We start from the raw sequence: 21,789 nt of genomic DNA on the forward strand, positions 1-21,789 counted from the left end.
CCTTGAAGTCAGTGTTCTTGCGTCAATAGTTCATATATGAAGCACATAAGATTTATAAAGTGAATTACAAATGGGTTTTTATTCTCCTTTCTGAGTCAGCATGTCTTTTTATGCATTTATCCAGAACATTTGACACAAAGTGCTACATCACGTTCTCTTTAATGTTTGAATAATAACAGGTTTTGTAAGTAGCATTAGGAGGAATATTAATAATTCTTAAGCTTTTCAGCCTTGTCTTTACACCATGGGCGATAAAAATACCATTAACACTAACAACTTTGGAGTATGCACAATGTTTGATTAAACATGTTTTAGCACGTGCAGCTTTGAGTCCACCCAACATTCCCAGGCCATCGCGCTGGTTTACAAGACTTGGGTCTGATAGCCTTGCAGTTAATGTGCACTTTAAGACATTAAGAGTTTCCTTTTTTATCATTTTTAATGGAGTGTTTCTTTAATTGAGACGTTATTTACACACACAGTCGACATCTTAATCACATCAAGCAATTGGGTGAAACTGAGAAAAATGCTAATCATATAAAAAGCTTATGTTGCGTAAATACATAAGTCATGTACATGTCATTCAAATACTCGTTCTTCCCTATAATTGGAGTATTGATGAGCCTGCGTTGAGAAAAACGGACAGCACATCAAGCCAAAAAAGAGAAGCGATGTCTGAGGAACCTAAAGTTAACCAGCCTGAGGCTGTGTCACCTGTGGCAGAGGGTTTAAACTACTCGCTCATGGCTCTGACACTTTCCCCACATGTTAACGAAATGGAAAACAGGTATGGCTGCCCTGATGATGGATTTTTTTTTTCAAGTTTCACAATGCAGTGTCACATATTTCACCTTTATCCATGCTTGGCCCAACTCTTAATAGCCTACTCCATTGTTCATTGCTTTGCAATGTGGCTTTTTTAACATCTGGTAATGGAAAAAATCTGTAGAAGTAACTCTGCCTGCTAGACAGGTGCTCCTGCTCTATTGGCAAATTTAAAAAAAAAAAAAAAAATCATTTGAAACTTCACTCATTCATTCATTAGACATGAATCTGTACAAGGAAACGCAATATGGCTTCCAGCATATAAATTCTGTTACTATTTATTTGGCTGTTGTATTTTCTTGTTTTTCACTTGAATGTTCCTTATCTTCAGCCTCAAGATAACAATGAGAGGTGAAACATCTCCACCTTTTTTTTTTCTTTTTACGTTTTCCCAGTGGATCCCCCTCATGATGGTTGTGTGACTTCTCCCAGTGGAGATCCCCCCCCCCCCCAGCTTCACCCTGTCAGCACTCTCATCCACATGCTCAGTAGCTATGGAACAATACCGATAAACGCCTCATAACTTTGGAGCCTGTAACCTTCATCCCACAGCCACACTTCTCCCAATTCCCTATTTTCACCAAAGTCACCCTGAATGAACATCGTAAAGCAGCGTTCAGGAGGTCATGATTGTAAACAGCATCCATACAAACGGTTCGCATATTTGACTGAGAAGATGATAAGATATAGAATTCCTTGATTTTACGCACATATTCTTACATTTAAAGGACCCTCCAATAACACACAATCTCAAGTACAAGTCTCGTTAACTTGTTTGAAAAAGACTAGCGTTTTTTTTGGTATTTTTTTTTTTTGCTTTGGACACATACCTGCTAGTCACACCCTTTTTTCCCTCACAGGTATTCTTTGTGTAGAGGACGAGCTGCAGTGCCCTCATTATCTGGAGAAACCGGTGAGGTGAAGGTTCTTTTTGTTGCGGTTCAGAAAGAGTCTCTCTTTTTGTTTTTTAGGCGTTAGGATTTCGTTTTCTTTCTCTCTCACTGTTTTTGAGCGTGAGTAATTATTTTTTTCTCCCTGCAACGATCCAACTGATGGAAAGGGCATCCTGCTAGGGGCCACCCGCGGCACCATGCCCGCCCTAACGACCCTGCCAACTACACTTAGATAGCGAACAATTCAAACCAATTTAACCCAACCCCAAGCCAAGAGGACAGCGGCAGCCAGGTTTGTCGGCAATTTCGTGTTTTTTATCACTACACGCTTCGTTGTAAAGGGCGCGCGCGATGAAACCAGTTCATAAAAGTATCTCCTCAGCCGCTTGATATTTTGATGGCAGTAACAGTAGCCACGCTAGCCTGTTTATCTGTTAGATCTTCGATGTTTGACTACTGTAAATAGATTTGAATACATCTGACTTAAAGGTAATTTCTCATCATAATTTTAAAAACTTTACCACTTGTACAAGTAAATCTGACTTGGATGTTTCCACTTTAAGTCCTCGCTGAATTAATTGTTGCTTGACATAATGGAAATTTCACTCTCCCTTTAAGAGATCAGATCAGATTTATTGGTCGTGCATAGGTGTGAGGTTTTTACTACTTTAATACAGTATTATAACTTATAAATGACTTATAAAAGTTTTTTGACTGACAGATCACTTTCATGTGTCTTTGTCTTTATTTTCAGCCCACTCAACTGATGGCCTTCTTCCGGCAGCTGCGACTTCTTCTTTGGAAGAATGGCCTGTCAGTCATCAGACAGCCTGTGGGTGACATTTAAGTGTTTAAGTGTTTTGTGTTTGTTTGTTTGTTTCCTTTAAAATCTGATCAACATTTAAAAGAAATTTGGAGAATATCTGCTGTAAATTAAATGAACCCATAGCTTTCACGCCATGTGTCCCTCAAAATGCGTGGTGTAGGGAATGAACTTTTCACAAAACGATTGCCACACCTGATTTTTAATGTACTGTGTTGTAGTTATGGTCCCTGACTCTGATCGCCTGGCCTCTGATCATCTTCATCATCATTGCTGTGACCCGCAACCAGTTCCCTCCCATCGTCAGAGAGACGTGTGAGTATAAAACTTCCCTGGCATAAAGTATGTTGACCCAGTTTGGAGACAAATGCAAATATAATGGAAATATACCTCAAGGAAACGATCCTATCCTCTCAATTCTAAAGAATAACTTATGAGTGGAAACATTTATTCTAAAGATGTTTCTAAAGTGTTTTTATATCTACAATTAATCAAGTCATTACATTAGTTAGATTTAGGTTTATGTTCCGCTCGGAGTGCATAAAGAAATTTGTGTCACTTCTGAAACATGTATTGGCACAGACCTCACATGGACCCCAGGGTACATTTAAGGCCAGTACCGTCACACCAAATTCTAGTTTCACAATCTGAGTAATCAAATGAAGAATAATAGTCAAACAACAATAGCCTTTTAGAACTGAGCATATCCCGTCACTGTTGACATGGCGTTTGCTCTCCTATATTTCTTCAATCCTGCGGACTGAGGTCACTTCTGTTCATTTGCAGTACATGTGGGTAAGGCTTCTTTCTTGAGGGAGTGTCTTACATGTACCTTTGTGCTTACATCCACAGCCAGGGTTACAAAAGGTGGTTGGAGAGGGAGGGGTGGTCAAGTCTTACAGTTACCAGCAGGAAAAAAGTGTGTTGCCTCACAATACGCCAGCATCAGCATTCTTTTAGACAGACTTCATCCGCCAATCCGACTGCCAATGTGTATGATATGAATTAGAAAATAACAGCATAACAATTGCAGTGGAAGCTGCTTTCACATTATTTGTCCAGCCTCTCTTAAATGTATCACATTCTGAGCGTTCAGGGATTCTTTTTGAAATTTGATAACCCCAGCGGGCTCAAATATAAAAGCTATCCACTATTTCAAAACAGCAGGACTCCTTTGTTCTTTCCATACGTACTGGAAACAAGCACAGTATTAGAACACACCCAAAACAGACAACAAAACCACTTTTAGTATCTGAACTTGACTGAATGATCAGCATTCGCCTTGAATCTTGCATATTGTTTCATCTTGGTCTGCAAATGCGGCCAACACTGATCTAAAAGAAAGAATAATCACAGTTTCAGTATGGGCTCCTATTTGTCCCAAAACAATTATCCATAATCATAAAAGACAATTTCGAGATGGGAAAAAGTGTCATGTTTGGACTCTAATTATTATTCTTTTTTTTAATTTCTAAACTGTGCAGACGCCGATGCTTATGCTTGTCCCCCCTACTTCTTCATCGTAGTAATACACTGACCGATCTTTACCTCTAGAGGAAGTGCCATTGAATCCATTGTTTGTTTTCTTTGTGAAGAAGTAGTTACAAAAGCTGTCCCCATTGTTTACTTCACACCTCTTACATTGGTATTTTAAGTGTGAGGCTTGGAGTTCTTTTTTTTTTACTCCATTGTTGAACTCTCATAAGTTAATGTTTTATTTTCTAGATCATTTCTCTTTCCAGCTGTGACAACTATACATTTAAACAATAAAAATGGCTGGGTGGATAAAAAAGACAACATTGGGATGTGATGTAAGACACGTTTTGAAAGGAAGCTTGCATGCTCAAGGTCTTTCACGCGTGTCATGGCTGTCATTGGTTAAACCATTTGTGTTTGTTGGAAAAACGTACAAATAGAAAATACCAGACATGCGATGTTCTGGAACTTTGGTGTGGTCATAGTTGCTTAACTGCAACGTGATCCTCATATCTCTTCATATGTCGTTTTCTTTTGTCCTGCCTTGAATCAATAGCTGAGATTGTTTTCTGACAAAAGATGGTGTAAGTTACACACAGATAGTGATCCAAGTGTTACAGCCCAGACGAAATGATCACAGGCTTATTACCCTGCAATCAACGATGTTCCTCAAACTGTTCAAAGAACTTCTCAGATTTTATTTATTTTTCTTAAATCTGACTATTTCATTTCTGTTAATAGAACATTTGGTTCCTCTATGAATGTCATTGATGATATTAAATTGACTTGAATGTAGTATTTTGACTTGTGATCTATTTATTCCCTTTAAAGCACAGTGCTTCTGGATTTGAAAGAGATCCGAAGAAGAGTTGTTTTTAAGCATCATCCTGACAGTGAAACTTAATTCCGTCTCTTCTAGGCTATGTTGGACCCCGTAATCTACCCAGCACGGGCTTCTTCCCTTTCCTGCAGACCCTCATGTGCAACACAGACAGTAATTGTCATAACACATCTCGCCTGGTGGACTCAGCTACATCAAAATCATCGAGGAATAGGAGGTAACATTTTTATTATTTGAGGAAATTAGATTTCCGCATGAAGACCTAAAACAGACATCCCATTGTGGATGAGGGGAAGAGGAACTGATTCTTAACAATAGTTTACAACATTAATCTAGCAGAATTTTATTTTACTGTACTGTACTTTGACACTTGCTCACACAAACCTATCTGGTTTGTTGGCCTTCAGGTCCAAAATAACACCAGTAAGCATGAGTATTTAAATGCCATAAGCAGGAATGACAGTAGCTGGTTAAAAAAACCAGTTGCTTTCAACTTCAGTTTTTCTTGAGAAGTAGAATAAGTAGTAGAATAAGTCATCAACAGGGGTTACACTTAAAACATTTTTCTTTAAAAAAGAACAATAGAGTTTTCCGTGTGTAAGTTAGCAGAAGTATGCATGTATGATCACAAAAAAAGGAACTCATCAAATGTAAATAGATGACCGTTAAACGTATTTCAGCGAGCAAACCTGTGATCCTCTTTGAAGCAGTGTTTACTCAAATAGATGAAATAAAACTGATCTTTTGGCCAAGGATGGCCATCTCAGGAATGGATTTGCTCAGGTTTAGCATTGATGGGCAGGTGTGCAGATTCTTAGAAGCACCCCCTTGGCCACAGTGGAAGTTGACAGAGTTGCTTCAATGCAACTTTGGGTTACAGATCTATCTTGTCACTTATGGTACATAATCCAAAATGATAAGTGGTTTGATACTTATTTTGTTACAGTTCCAGCTCTTTGACCAGCCTCTGGTCTGTTTAAGTTGCATACAGAATTGCACATTTATCGAATAAAATAAATCAGAAAGATTTGCCTTTTGGAACACCTTTTAAGATTCGATTTTGTTGGAGATTAAGAAGAATGCTCTCATTACTTCTTCTTTCAAAATTTACATTACAGGTCAACCCACTCGGAAAAGATTTCCCCACTGTCAGCTCTGGTTCATGGAGGAGAATTTTTCCAATTTAATTTCCCCAATGACTCCAGTAATGATCCAGCAGCACTGGTTAAGCTCCTGGAAAACATTTTTGGTAAGTTATTTCCCCTTTGCATGCACTTCAGTCTATATATTTTGCCCAAATGTTTGTGCTTTTAGTAAAGATACTCATCACCTGTTGTGGATTGAATTATTCATTTCTGAGATCTTGATAAAAGTGCCACATTCAAATCTTAATTAACTTACATGATAGCGCTTTTTTAAATGGAAGTCCTCTAAAGATTTTTTAAAGACATCATTTGTGTTGGTAGATAGATTTATTTTTATTTATTATTTTTGGGTTAGGGTACCCCCCCCCCCCCCAATTGTACTAAGCTTATCTACCATCTGCTTGTAGTTTATGTTTAAAATGTACAAATCATTTGTCCAGCTAACTGCATAAAGGAAGATAGAGGTATTAGGACTATTTGCACAGACATTGCTGTTGATGTATAAACTTTTACACTCTGTCAGCCTTCAACCATGTGTCCTTATTTTAAAGGCTCATCTTACCAAGGAAACCATAGTAAAATCTCTCTCATGAGTGTCATCAACACCACTCTGGATGATCAGGTGGGTTTTGGCAAGATCCAGTGAAAGGTAGAAGAGTGCTCAGAGGAAATAGTGTGGTTTTCAGTCCAAGCCATATATCAAAGAATAATTAAATGATAAGAAAAATGCCTAGTCTGCTACAACATAATAAACCGATGACAGATTTTTGCTAAAATCATGTCTTCGATCAAATTTCAGGACAGTCAGTGTATACATGTCCATTTGAAGTAAGGTACCATGGGTCTAACTCATATTCAAAACTCAACCTTTTAGTACAGCAAGCATTTGTTGTACTTAGAATGAGTAAAACTGTAGTTTTAGCTCAATAATACTAATGTTGTTTATATATATAGAAATATGTATTTACTTTTTGGAAAGCTAATGGCTGAGTGGGTTCAGGGTTTTCTTAATGAATGATTGACTGTAGTAACTTGAATCGCATGTCTTGCAGGAGGCCTTGAACAAAATGCTGGAGTCTGTGAACATTTTGAAGAGAGCCATCTGCACTATGACTCTGCCCATGATAAACAGAACATCACCCGACACCCTGACATCTGCAGTGATCACGTTCTGCAACTCCAACGACACCGTATTTGAAGTCTCAATTGATGCACTCAACCAGGTTTGCCTTTTCATTTGCGTGTTCGTGTTGATATTTTTGGAAAATGGACAGGAGAAAAGGGGCGTTTGTTTGTGACTCAGATATCATCTTCGGTTGTCAGATACTAACGGAGCTGATGCTGACAAAGCCAGATGAGATACTCTCAGTGGCTGGGACGACGGTGCTGTTGTTCGATCAGCTGCAAAATGAGACCTCACTGTGGGAGAGCCTTCTTGCTCTTCCTCAGCTCTTCTCCCCTCATTCTGTTGACCAAGCGCTGAGCAGCACAGAAACCCTACTCACAAACATACAGAGGTAAAGTACTTTCGATGATGCAACTGCGCAAAAGTGAACAAATGGCTGATGTGTGAGGGTCTATATTGACTATACTTGCTAATTATTTTTTTGTCCCCTCGTACTCTCCTTAGTGCGATGCATGTCATCCAGAGGAATTTCCCTGAAACTGGTGACTTATTCTCTGCTGTGCATCCCCTGCTTTTCGGAGGGACCAACTTGATCCGGTACATTCAAAACTGGCCTGGAAAAGGTAACTTGACACCATCAGCATTATTGTTACCCAGAGTTTTTTGTCTGATTTCTTAAATACCTAATCAAAATCAAGGCATGAAGTTCTGGTATTTTGGGAAAGCATTGAGGGAAACACAGTAACTATAAGAAAAAAAAAATAGCAGAAAAAATTGTTGCCAGTCAAATTTGTGCTAACATTGGACCATGTCATTTTAATCTCCTTAGATGTTTCCATTTCTCTCGGAGAGGTTGTCATGTTGCACAATGACTCACTCAGTGAAATAATGAAACGTGTTCTACAAGAGGTTCAGATACCACTGGACAAGGTATGTGCCATTAAAAAGAAACAGGGAAAAGGACAAAGACTAAAGATGATTGTCTTGACTATCAGGCTCACAACTCTGGTTTCAGAACTATGCCCTCCAGCAAGAAAGCCAGTTGCGTCACATTTACTTCTCAGTCTGAATTTAGAAACCAGACTCCAGGGGCATCGAAGAGACCTTTAGTGAAAAGAAAACAAAAAAAAAGTTATAGGACAGGTTTTTATACATTGTCTTGTTTTCTGTTTTTTGTTGGCGTTTGAGTGCCAGCTCCAAAAGAGCAAATGTTAAAAGTTAGAATTTGACTACGATTCTGTGATAAACACTATAACTGGGGGTCTCTGTCCTAGGCTATTGGTCTGACGTTGGACAAGGCCATGGTGCACTCCTACCTGTGTGACAACAGCAGTAACCCAATGTGGCTAACTGCTGCGTGCAGTACAGGCACTGTAAACCTGCTCTTGGGTTGGATCAGCCCTGACAAGGTGGCAAAACAGGTAGGCTGCTATCTGGAACGTTTTCAGTATCAACACAAAGACCTGCAGACATCCGAAATGACTCAGCCATGTTATGTATTGCGGCATGTTTAGTCTATTTTTTTCTCCCTTTGTCACTGTGTCGTGCAAATGATTTGTCTTTTGCTGTTGGCCATGGCAACAGGCAAGTGCAGCTCCAGGGAGCACCTGGGAAACGAAAACCTAAAGGATACCCAATTAGCACCGCCACGACAGCATGCATGTGTTGATAAGATCATTCCGAGTCAGAAGCTGTTAGCTAACACAGGCACAAATTTGTGTATTCGCTCAGTCAACTGGACATGAATTAATGATCTTGGTGTATGACATTACTGAGTGCAGCCTGCTGCTTCTGGTTAGAAACTCTGTTTCCTGACACGATCCAGTTGCAAGTGCAACCTCATTTGTCTTTTTTGAGGAGGCAAGAAAAGCTCTGCCTTTTCGTCCACTTAATTACACACCTCATTCTGTCAAGAAAACGCCAAAAAGAACAAAATGATTCAAGGCCAAACTGTCGTGTTCCCTTTTCTTTTTGAGGCAGACAGATTTAGGAGCTGCTGGACTGTATGTGTTTGACTTGTTCTGAGTTGCTTCTGCTCAGGTTTGACGCACAGTAATTTGTAAAATTTGTCAGTGTGATTTATTACCCCTTCATGATTATCATGCTTAATTTGCTTAAAAGGGTATAGAAAATGGATGGATGCATTGATGGATGTCTTACGTGCACTGCCTGTTTTCATTTCTTATGCATTTTTACGATAGGAATCAAATCTGGCCCATATTGTTTGTGCTTAGAACCATTATCCAGCTGAAATGTGCTCTCATTTTTCAACTTTAACTTTCAGACAGGTGGCCTGAACACCGTCTTGAAGCACTTATTTTGATGTGCTGCAGAGTTCACAGTTGAGTCAGTGAACAAAAGCTGTAAAGTCCTTAGTGCAACAAAGCAGCAAAAAACATTTTTCTCCTTTCTTTAGACGGTATTAAGGTCTTAACCTGACAATATGTCCTCTGACTTCACCAAACATGTCAGAGACATGGTATTTGTGGTATTTTACTGATTCACAGCTGAGGTAATCACAACACAAAGCATTTCACTCGACTATGCGAGTATGCAGGCAACAATGCATTGCCTTTTTTGTTCGATTTTATCTCTTCCCTGAAAAGTTATCTCCACTTCACAAGTGGTCAGAACTGGTTTGTTTGGTTTGTAATAAGTGAAATAAGTGAAGGTGGAAATTTTCAGCCGTGCTGTTGTATACTTGTTGCGCTCATAGCCTGTAGAATATGAGAAATACCATATGAACTTGTAGAAAAGATGAGAAACTAGATTTTTTGCTGGAGATGATCTTTAAGGCCTCAGCAACTTTATTAATCAACTAGTTATTTAATTAGGACAACTTTGAGAGTTTTAGACACCTTTTCTATTACCTTATTGATTAGATGAGCATTTACGCTTCTCAGCTTATTTGTTGTATGCCCTAAAGAGGACATGAGCTGGTGTACTTGGTTATTTCTTAACAATGCAGCGAGTCTTATGAAGACAACACAATAAGTGGCAAAATAGCTTTTCTCTATTTTTCTCATTAAATAGTTTCTTGCCCTTGTTTGTAAGTCCAACATCAATTTGTTCTCTATGTGGAAACACACATAAAGCAACAGAACCCTGTAGAATCATTCACTTACAAATGAAATCTTTGGGGTTTCCTCTCCTCTGTTTTTCCACCTTATGTAAATTGTGTTTCTCTCAGAGTCTCCTGGCATGGAGCAAGCACGTGGCAGCACATGATCTGTCCTTTGCCAAAGGACTGCTTCACAGTCTTATGGGAGGTTCATCCTCAGGAGAGCAGGGAGGCTCCAACATCACGAGGTCCCGGCGTAGCATAGTTGCACAACCACAAAACATCGACGAGGAGCTGTAAGTGCGATGCCATATCTTTTTTAAAATATGAAAGCTGTGAAAGAAATCCATTAAGACTACTGAGGCTTTTAATTCTAAATTTTTCAACCTCTTATGTTTGGATTCTGTACATTTGAGAACATTCTAGAAGATTTCTCTCACACACATCTCCTTGAGTGCACCAGACCTTCTTATTAGAGATTTGTACACAAACCAGTAAGTTTTCCCAAAGGAACAGGTAGTAATTTATGTGGAACCTTGTTCTATGCTTTGGTAGGTTTCTGGGGGTCGGTCAAATACTTTTGGAGATTGTAGAGCTTGAACCAGAGGTGGACATGGTTGTCCAGAGAGTCCTCAGAACTGGCTTTCAGTCCATGAAGGCAACAACGCTGGCTTTACACACTGTAGAAGGTAAGGCTACAAAAAATGTACAGAAAATGATTAGCTGTGGTAAAAGTATCCTACTTATCTCTGTCTATTCACAACATCAGGCTATAGAACTTACTGAGAAAGGACAAATGAGAAAACGTTTTGATTGAAAATTAAAAAAAACAGTAATATCAATAGTTTGTCAGTCCTTACCATTAAAAAAGCAAAAAGAATACTGACCAAATGAAAACAAACCTACATGGAATTTAGTTTGTAATGTCAGGATCATGGCTTGGATTTTTCACATACTTTTACAAGCACCATTATTGTCTCTCCAGAAAGTATATATATATATATATATACAGTATATATATTGTGTAACCAAAAGATAAATTACACAAGTTCACACCCTTCCTCAAGGGACTATGAAAGGAAAAACATACAGAACTAAAGAGGGATTAGAAGAGTTGTGTGCTGAAAAGTCAAATACACACACTCACACAAAAGAAAACTGGAATATGTCATAGAAAGAAAAATGCGAGTCAAGGTTTAGCTTAAACAATAAGAGTGTCCAAAGGTTGATTCATTGGAAAAAAAGGCCTGTACTTTCTAGTCTAAGATCAAAAGATTTGTCTCACTGAATACGTGGTAAACTGACATGGTTTTATCTCCTTGCTGTGCACTTGTTGTCTACATGATGGTTCTCAGAAATGATGAGCAATGTCCTGAAAGATGCTGGTCATCTCCAAATGACTTATCATCTGCTGCTGACCAACCAGTCTGAGGCAAGCGCTTGGCTCAACCAAGTCCTTGACGGTGTGATGGAAGTGGTTATGAAGGTATGCTTGTAGTATTTTAATTTACCACAGGCCTTGACACTTTAATTAAAATATCACAACCTCAATCTTATTTTCTTTATTATTATTTTTCACAAGTTTTCATAAGTACTTAGTCGCCAGTGTTATTGCTCAGATGTTGGGTGGCAGATAGACATGCACTCCATATGGAGGGCATATGAGTAATTTCACAAGAAATTAGTTTTAATCTACCTCGTGGCTGCATTTACTTTCAATTTTGCTTGTGTAATATGCTGGCTGAGCTCTGGACCCATCTTTTGTTTGACTAATGATCCACAGATATGTCAGCTATCTGTCACATGAGCTACTGTATGATGAAGGGATGACATGTTTTATATTTTCAGTTGTAAAAAATGCTGATAAAGATAGGAAATACTCAGCAGGTGATGTATTTTCTTCCCATCTGTTTCACTAGATTGTTGTATCAAAGCCTCAAACATGTGAAGAGGTTCTGATGCCCTTCGAGTGGCTCTTATCCACCAAGAGCATAAAGATTGAGGCGTGGAGATCAATGATCTGCCAAAACAGCTCAGCTCTACAGCAAACTTTGATTATGGACTGGATGCATGTGGTTCAAGAGGTAAAAACTACTGAATTCAAGCATTTTTTTGTCCCCAAAGTGGAGATAAAAAAAGTGTGGCCTGAAATGTCCACATTATGTGAAAAATGCATCAATGATTTTATTACACCTTTTTTTTTCTTTTTTTTTTGTGACAATTCTTCTAATACTACCAAAAGGTGTTTTTATTTATTTCTACTTCGTGTTTTATTTGGCACTCACGATTCGAAGCCTATATTTCAACTAACCTTGTGATTCTTTTAACATAAATCATAAATCACATATCAGGTGTCAGCTTATAATTAAATCCTGCCTCGTATTCCCTGTTGTTTTCTAATTTTCAGGTGCTAGAAGTGTACGGCACCCTCACAGGCGAAGCAGACTTCAATGTCACACTTCCCATGATTCTGTCTGAGTGGCATGACTTGCAAAATCAAAGCCTGCAGTTCAGAGAGTTTTTGGACAAACTGTTCACGGAGCTGGGTGGAGCATACTGGATGAACTGGATGCCAAGGAACACTACTCATGATGTCACTGCCACTCTTCAACAAAGGTGTTGACAATCATACTTGCAGGGTTTCATTCTACAGTGACAAGATCAAAATATCTTCTAAATCCTTTTTAATTCGTGATAGCACTGAAATCACGAGACACATGCCCTGAAAATGTATTTTGTCTGTGCAAAATACCATCTTAGGTTTATAGGAAGAAAATAAACAAGCAAAACTAAAGCGTATCAAAGGATCAATTTTCCACCATGGTGTGTTTTTAACTTTTATATTGTGTGTTCACTTCCTAAATAGTGTTGTGCTTCTGCTCTGCTTGTAGTGTTTTCAAGTTCCAGGCAGAGTTTGGAGAAAGGATTGAGAAGATTTGGCCTGAGGTGAAGAGCTACTTCCACATGGTTTACTGGATTGTCAACTTCAGGTCTGGCATCACAACTCAGCCAGCAAACTGTGAGTGTACAAAATAGAATAATGAACAGTTTGTAAATGAATTCTGTGTAAATTAATAAGCTACGGCGTTGTCATAACAAAACTCAATGAAACGCAGAACATTCAGGCTGTACAAAGGAAATAAATATCCCTCCAGATGACCAACTTTTTCTTTATTCAATGATGAAGTGATTTTTTTTTACCTGTTTTCACTTTGTCCTTCAGGTTCTGTTGACACCGATTCCTTAGCCATTCATTGCGATACTGGCTTGAAGTGGCCACAGTTTATTCAAGCAGTGACACAAGCTCTGATGTCACCAAGCCAAGAGGTTTTGGTGAAGTGAGTGACAAACACTTGTTCTTTATTTGTTGTGGAAATAGTGTGTCCTCTTCGTGTGCTTTGGATCTTAATTTCTTTTACACTTTCGACTGTTATTTTGTATGAGGAAACATTAAAACAGCTAGTTAAATTATGTTAAATACAGTAGATTTACGTCATTCTCTTATGGGTTCAATTTTTATTGAAATTCTAATAATACTGCGGATCTTTTCTCCCCCACCTTTCCCTTTTCTTTCTAGTCTTCTCAAAGGAACTGTGAATCTGTTGCAGCATGTGTATCGGGACACATACTCCCACCTGGCAGCTTCATATCTGAAACAAGAAATCAAAGGCGGAGATGCCCTTTCTGCCAGCCTGATAAACCTGATGCATAACTTGGATAAATTTTTCCAGGTGATCTCGGTTCTCCTCGATCAGAACATCTCAGACCCTGCTGTCATGGTTCCACTTATCAGTAACCTGTTAGAGTCCACGGGTCTGAAACCCCTCCTGCCGCTGCTCTTCAGTGAGGGTCCCATCAACGCCTCCATGGTGCTTGATGTGGCCTCAAAGGTTGGCAGGCTCAACCAGCACATCTTTACTTTCAATGAGACAGACCCAACAATGCCTGAACTTGAACGTCTGATAATGCAGTTTCTCTCCTTGGAAACTAACCTCACATTGCCTCTCTCCCACATCATGGGACATAGTCTGCTAACATATACCAACTCGTTCAACCCTGACGATGTGGCCCATCTCAAAGAAGCCATTCGGCCTTTCACAAATCAGACCTCAGCTGGCATTGTAGAAGCCGTCCTCAGTGCTACGGAGCTTCTGAAGACGCTGATGGATTCTCCAAATGCTGACCCAACTAACATCATTCTGGGCTACATACGCCAGCTTCAAGAGTTTGTAATTTCGCTTTACAGACTGAGAAGAATTGAAAATCTCTTGTTGCCAAATGGCCAGATGAGCCCAGCTCAAGTGACTGACCTCCACATGCTCACCAAGGACTTTCTCAATCTCCTAACTCCTGAAAGCCTTCAGAACCTCACTCAGGCTGGACCAGATGCTGCCCAGAACATTGTATTCCAGAAGTTTGTGTTGTTTCTACCACCTGCTGTCCAAAATGAAACCGCTCACTTTCTACAGAATTTCAAAGCTCTGCAGTATCAGATATCCAAATGTGCAGAGGGACAGAACTGTTTGGCTGGAATTTCAGAAATCTTTACGTTTCTGGATCAGATTTTACAAATGATGCTCATGGCCAATGGTAATGTCACCATTCAGACAGCCCCAATCATTCATTTGGGATTTGAAAGTGAAGAAATGACATCCCTGTTCTTCTCCCTCCTCCTGTCACCAAATGATGCTGATAATGTGAAAACATTCAAACAGGCCCTTCATTTCATTAAGTTAGTCATGGCTACACCAAATTTCACTGTGGCCAGTGTGCAGAATTCTCTGAGACAGTCAAACCTAACCATCCAGGAGCTGAATGACATTGCTGCAATAGCTGGAGCTGCCAACTTGAATGAGCTGATGGTAAATGTGATGGAGATTGTCAATGTTCAGCAGTGCTTTCAACCTCAAAATAACCCAAAGGTAACCTCCCACTGCGTCATGGGGCTGATAAATGGGGTCAGTGGCTTTCTGACACGCCTACCTGCTCTCCGTAATGAGACATCCATCCTCTCTCTCATCCCGCTAATTGTCAATAAAACTATTGGTGGTGTCATCCAAGTTAATTTCAGTTCTGACCCTAACATGGCTGCTGTGCACACGTTGAACACCACCCTGGTCAATATCAAGATGAGCCTCCAGCTGAGCCAACTGAACACCCCCGAGATCATGAATGAAATCCGAGTGGTGGAAGGTCTAATACAGTTGGTTACCAACATGGAACCATTCAACAGTTTAAATTCTACCTTGATGGAGGACACCTTATATGCCCAAAGAGTTTATCTGGAGCTTGTGGACTGGTATTTAAAAAGGCTGGAAAACATCACCAGCAACAGTTCAGTCTCAGAGCTCCTTCAACCCTTTTTCTTAATCACACAAATGCAAGTGGCATCACAGCTGGCTCAGACGGAATTCTCTATGTTTGTCAGTAACAAGATTGAGTTCCTTATGAACAACCTCAGGTACCCCATAGATGGTTCGGGGCTAAGTGCAATCGGCCTGGCAGCAACTGAAATTACTCGCCATCTGTGGGACTTCATAAAGGTCAACCTAGAGCTTCAGAATAACAATGACTTTTTCTACGAACTGTTCAACACAACAGTTCTGCATTCTACTGAGCTCCAAATCAAACAGTACCTCAACCTCATAGAAAAGTGGATGAAACAGCCCAATATCCCATCACTCCTTACTAGTATGCTTCAGTGGGGAAACTCCTCCCTGAGTGCATCCACACCTGTGACAGACATCCAGCAGCTGCTGTGGTCGATGGCTAATTTCCTCAGTGGTGATCAGCTGGCCTACCTCTCCATGATAAGCAACGTAACCCAGTCTGTAAGCAAAGCCCTAATGATTGCAGAGGAAACAGGTGGCCTACAGAGTGAACACTTTGTAGCTGCAATCTTGGAAGGAGTCCAAAGCGCAATGCAGCTCCTGACCATAACCGCTGCTCCTCTACCGCCTCGTGTTCAGGAGGATATCCTGGAAATGATACAAGGTTCACTAAATCTCATCGTCCATCCAAACATGAGTTTTGCCTCTTCACGTAATGTCTCCCTTCTCCTCCTGGAGACAGCTGAGCGGGTCATTCAACAAACATTACCCACTCTTAGTAATGAGACATCCATCCTCTCTGTCATCCCGCCAATTGTCAACAAAATTATCGGTGGTGTCCTCCACGTTAATTTCAGTTCTGACCCTAACATGGCTGCTGTGCACACGTTGAACACCACCCTGGTCAATATCAAGATGAGCCTCCAGCTGAGCCAACTGAACACCCCCGAGATCATGAATGAAATCCGAGTGGTGGAAGGTCTAATACAGTTGGTTACCAACATGGAACCATTCAACAGTTTAAATTCTACCTTGATGGAGGACACCTTATATGCCCAGAGAGTTTATCTGGAGCTTGTGGACTGGTATTTAAAAAGGCTGGAAAACATCACCAGCAACAGTTCAGTCTCAGAGCTCCTTCAACCCTTTTTCTTAATCACACAAATGCAAGTGGCATCACAGCTGGCTCAGACGGAATTCTCTATGTTTGTCAGTAACAAGATTGAGTTCCTTATGAACAACCTCAGGTACCCCATAGATGGTTCGGGGCTAAGTGCAATCGGCCTGGCAGCAACTGAAATTACTCGCCATCTGTGGGACTTCATAAAGGTCAGCCTAGAGCTTCAGAATAACAATGACTTTTTCTACGAACCGTTCAACACAACAGTTCTGCTTTCTACTGAGCTCCAAATCAAACAGTACCTCAACCTCATAGAAAAGTGGATGAAACAGCCCAATATCCCATCACTCCTTACTAGTATGCTTCAGTGGGGAAACTCCTCCCTGAGTGCATCCACACCTGTGACAGACATCCAGCAGCTGCTGCGGTCGATGGCTAATTTCCTCAGTGGTGATCAGCTGGCCTACCTCTCCATGATAAGCAACGTAACCCAGTCTGTAAGCAAAGCCCTAATGATTGCAGAGGAAACAGGTGGCCTACAGAGTGAACACTTTGTAGCTGCAATCTTGGAAGGAGTCCAAAGCGCAATGCAGCTCCTGACCATAACCGCTGCTCCTCTACCGCCTCGTGTTCAGGAGGATATCCTGGAAATGATACGAGGTTCACTAAATCTCATCGTCCATCCAAACATGAGTTTTGCCTCTTCACGTAACGTCTCCCTTCTCCTCCTGGAGACAGCTGAGCGGGTCATTCAACAAACACTACCAGAAATATTTGCCGAATACCTGCTTGGTGTAGTCAAGGTGATAACTACATATTTTGAAGGCACGTCTAATGGCGGCGGTCCTGACAAGTGGAATCAAATGTGAGTGATACTGCTATATTTGCTAAACCTTGACTGCATCGATATCTGATAAAAAATATTTGAGATAGATACTTCACCTGTGTTTTTAAAAAAAAAAGCTCATTGTTGTCATTTTAACCGTACAAAGAAATTAATTGCACACTGTTGCTTTCTTTGCTTTACTGATTAAAACACAATGACCTTTTAACGAGACATGCTGAGATGTGAAATATCTGATCTGCTTTGTTTCTTAAGAATTATTGATGAGATGAAGACAATCCAGAGCCTCCTGCCACCAAACTGCACAGCCCAGGCCTACGTCTCTGTCCTCATTAATATCACTCACTTCATCTTGGAGTCTGGCCAAGGCAAGTTAGCTTCTCACTATAACTGGAGGTGGACATCATGTTGAATTCTGATGAAACGTTTTGAAGTAGAGCACTGTAGTAGCACTGGCAAAGTTGAAGTTCACGTTTCTCATTTTTCTAATGATTTCAGGCAACACGACTCTGTGGGCAACTTTTGCTGGAGCATCATTTGAAACTCTGCCAGAAATTGTTGGACAGGTAAAGCCAATGCATGAGTGAACACATGTATGTGAAAAAAGGGTTATTTTGGTTTGTTATAATCTTTCTTTTTTCTTTTTTTTTTTTGATTGTGGATGTAGTATCAGTGCAGTGTAGAGTTAACTTAGATCGTTGTTTTTCGTTTTTTTTTTTTAGATCGTAAGTTTTAATTATCGGTCCTGAAGACAAGAGAGAGATAATTTTGCCAAAACTACAAAACTTTAAATCTTCTCAATATGTGAAAAATCTGGGTGTTCTTTTTGACTCTGAGCTGGATTTTATCCCACATATTAGAAATGTAACAAAGACAGGATTTTATCATCTTAAAAATATTGCCAGAGTCCGTCCATTTCTCTCTCTTGCCAGCATGGAGGTGCTGATGCATGCTTTTATTTCAAGTAGAATAGATTATTGCAATTCCCTGCTCTCTGGTCTTCCCAAAAAAGTATTTCTTACCTACAATTACTACAGAATTCAGCTGCACGTGTGCTGATGAGGACCAGAGGGTAGGAACACATTGCACCAGTTTTAAAATCGCTGCATTGGCTCCCCAATGCATTTCAGGATTGATTTTAAGGTTCTTTTAGTTGTTTATAAATGTCTTAATGGTCTTGGGCCTTCTTATTTATCTGATCTGCTTTTAAATTATGAGCCCTCGCAGACCCTGAGGTCCTCTGGTACCGGCCTTTTAGTTGTTCCTGAAGTTTGAACAAAAACTTATGGTGAGACATCGTTCCACTATTATGGACCTCATCTGTGGAACAGCCTGCCAAAGAACCTCAGGGCTGCAGAGAATGTTGATGTTTTTAAAAAGAGGCTCAAGACCTACCTTTTTAGTTTAGCTTACAGCTGAATTTTATTTCATTTATTCATTTATTTATTTATTTATTTTTTGTTTTGGTTTAGTTTACTTTTATCTATTCATCCATTATTTTAAATATTTATTTTTTAATTATTTTTTTATAAACTTATTTATCCAGTGTTTTTCCTCATGGGGATTATTAATTTTATTATGAAAATCACTTTGTGCTGCTTTTTGGTATGAAAAGTGCTATATAAATAAAGTTTGATTTGATTTATTCAAATAGGTCATGGATCAAAGAGCAAATAAATCACAGACCCTGTGGTTGAGGTTTCGCATCAAATCACAAAAGGTTAAAGTGACTTCACCCTAATTGTTTACCTTATATTTATAGGTGGGAAAACTCGTGAGCATGTTTTGGCAACTTGTTATGGGAGGCACAGGGTCACCTGCTCCACCTCTAGAGGAACTGACTCATCTTGTTCCAGTTCTGGAGAAACTGATGACAGGGGAGGCAGACCAAGACACGTGGGACAAGTAAGTTTTATCATCAGCCATGATGGAAGCAAACCAAACAAGTGATTACTTGATGCTGTTGTACAGTATTTTTTTTATTTAATCAAATAGATGTCTCATCAAGTAATTCATGAAAAGAAAAAATTTCAAAATCAAGTTCTGTGACTGCTTCAAACCAAATACAATGTGTTTTTGTCACAGACTTGAACAGATGCTGGTGGCCCTTCTGTCAACCTTTGAAGGGAACAGCACCGCATCGGTTATACTTCTGTCCGAAAAGGTCATTGGAAGTTTGGTGAAAAGCATGCAAGCGGAGAATGGTGAGCACACATCAAAAATATTGTGGAAACACTGGTCAGCGATGCCGGAGAATCAGGATTACAATGCTGAGTAAAACAAGACTCAAGCAGTGCAGCAGTTGCAACTGTTTGAATCTTTTTGTAAAAACAGTAAAGTATAAGTTTATATTAATACCGCCAAATTTCCAATAAAGCTGAATATTTTTTCGTGTACAATGTGTCAGAAAACTTGACTGTAAAGCAGCTTATTAAGACCATGAGTCATGTTTCGATGTATGTACTCGATATATTTCCAGACATTTGTACCTGATTTCAGCTACACTTACATGTAAGATGATCTCTCACAGAGAAAGTAAAAGGCGTCAGAATGTCTTGAACATTTTCTCACACAGTTCACTGTGACATGGTGTAGGCATACTTTACCCATAGCACTATTTAGCTCCCGTCCGTATACTGGGACAAGGACGGTAAGCCGATTATGTGGCTAGGTTGAGCTGTAATCATTGATTGTTAAGATCTGTCAAATCAGACAGCCTGGGTATCTTGAACCTAATTTGCAGCACATGAGCTCAGCTATGAAAGTCCAAACCAAGGGTCTGAACATCTATGACAAGTAAAACCAAAAAAAATAGTTTTTTTGCTTTATTATATTGGCGTATCATATATAAATTGAGGAAAAAAGCAGGAGATTTGAATCTGTTGTAACATGGGTGTGTAACTAAATTTCTGATTAAATTAAAAAATGTATGTTGGTTACTCCAATTGTCTTCTTCTTTTCAGTGATGATAATGAGCCTTCAGATGCCCATGGTGACCCTGATGACAGACATTGCAGTGTCCGTGAACAACAGTCGTTTAAACGTGTCTGAGCTCTCGGAAGGAATGCAGTTTGCCATTGAACACACAATTCAAGCAGCTCAACAGGTCTGTTTATGTTCTTTCAAGAATTGCATGAGCACTGAATGCCATCATTACCTAAGTGTGTCCTCATTGTCATTTGCTAGCACACTTTTGTAGACGTGTTTGTGGTTTGTGTGCATGTGCATGTGCCTATGAGAGATTGAGGTAGGACGGAGCTACTCATTGTTCTCACGCGTTAGTCGTCATGCATTGCTGCATTTCACAATAGCAGTGTTATCATGTCTCCCATTTCGCAGAAGTTTCTGCAAAATGAAATAGACTCAAGACACCATTTTTGCCTTGTGCCTTCATCTGTCTGTTCTATCTGCCTGCTTAGGCGTTGGAACATTTATTTTCCTTTTATCAGATATGCAGTCAATCAACATTCTTACACAAGGAAACAAAAAGCATGTGGGTCTTGCTGGACTGGTTACCGATTTTAACAATCTTATAAGGATATACAGAAGCTTGCAAGCTGGGATTTGTCATAGATATGCCTCAATTTAAATTAAAAATTACAGTGTAAAAAATCTGTATCTTTCTTTTCAGATAGTTTATTTTGTTGATATATTAATTTGATCAAAAGAAATTTGTTGAAAAATCATTAAAAAAAAGCTTATGTGTGTTTCAGATTTGGTCTAATGCGCAATTTGATAATATTAATATCTGATATTAGCTTATGACTTATATATATGTATGGACACACATATGTAGCCAATACTTATGTTTGACTAATGCTTTATGCAAACGCACAAGAGGGATTTTGAAAACATTTTTGGCTATTAAATGTGGATTTACTGTTGTTTTCACAGAAATTTCTCATGCAGTTCTATCTAGTAAATAGAAATTTTGGTATGTTCAGTGTTTTACATTTGTGAAGGCTCATTCTAATTTTGTGAAGTCAGTGTAGCTAGCAGCTGGTTAAGTTAGACCGCGAACAGGGAGATAAGCAAGCCTCAGCAACTAGCAGCTTGTTAAGCTAACTTGGCACAAAGACTGCTCATAGTGTGGAAGAGCTAGCATGACTTAGCCTTAAACTAACTCAACCCACCTGCTATCTGGACCCATAAGAGACTCATGTTATAGGCTATACAGAACATGTGTGGGTGTGTAAATAGTGACATCATGGGAAAAATATGCATGCAATAACTGTAAACTTAAAAAGAGCTATTAGGATATTTCCCCACATTTTATGTCCCAGACACTGTTCTATTTTCATTTGT

General features: G+C 39.5%; 1 protein-coding gene across 1 annotated transcript in view; it reads left to right on the forward strand.

Moving 5' to 3' along the window:
- The first annotated feature begins 1,699 nt into the window (after positions 1-1,699).
- Positions 1,700-21,789, forward strand: part of abca12 (ATP-binding cassette, sub-family A (ABC1), member 12) — a 65,172-nt gene continuing 45,082 nt past the window's right edge. Inside the window, exons 1-24 of the mRNA XM_075479838.1 lie at positions 1,700-2,010; positions 2,473-2,550; positions 2,763-2,856; positions 4,937-5,075; positions 5,977-6,107; positions 6,555-6,625; positions 7,056-7,226; positions 7,327-7,520; positions 7,634-7,752; positions 7,959-8,059; positions 8,404-8,550; positions 10,320-10,486; positions 10,746-10,879; positions 11,546-11,676; positions 12,110-12,274; positions 12,598-12,806; positions 13,082-13,209; positions 13,414-13,528; positions 13,768-17,505; positions 17,740-17,852; positions 17,983-18,050; positions 19,247-19,389; positions 19,570-19,688; positions 20,448-20,590. Coding sequence (XP_075335953.1) covers positions 2,485-2,550; positions 2,763-2,856; positions 4,937-5,075; positions 5,977-6,107; positions 6,555-6,625; positions 7,056-7,226; positions 7,327-7,520; positions 7,634-7,752; positions 7,959-8,059; positions 8,404-8,550; positions 10,320-10,486; positions 10,746-10,879; positions 11,546-11,676; positions 12,110-12,274; positions 12,598-12,806; positions 13,082-13,209; positions 13,414-13,528; positions 13,768-17,505; positions 17,740-17,852; positions 17,983-18,050; positions 19,247-19,389; positions 19,570-19,688; positions 20,448-20,590 — 6,606 coding nt within the window. The 5' untranslated portion in view covers positions 1,700-2,010; positions 2,473-2,484. The remainder of the gene's footprint in view (positions 2,011-2,472; positions 2,551-2,762; positions 2,857-4,936; positions 5,076-5,976; positions 6,108-6,554; positions 6,626-7,055; positions 7,227-7,326; positions 7,521-7,633; positions 7,753-7,958; positions 8,060-8,403; positions 8,551-10,319; positions 10,487-10,745; positions 10,880-11,545; positions 11,677-12,109; positions 12,275-12,597; positions 12,807-13,081; positions 13,210-13,413; positions 13,529-13,767; positions 17,506-17,739; positions 17,853-17,982; positions 18,051-19,246; positions 19,390-19,569; positions 19,689-20,447; positions 20,591-21,789) is intronic.

This window comes from Odontesthes bonariensis, chromosome 12, assembly GCF_027942865.1.
Source record: "Odontesthes bonariensis isolate fOdoBon6 chromosome 12, fOdoBon6.hap1, whole genome shotgun sequence".
Lineage (NCBI taxonomy): Eukaryota > Metazoa > Chordata > Actinopteri > Atheriniformes > Atherinopsidae > Odontesthes > Odontesthes bonariensis.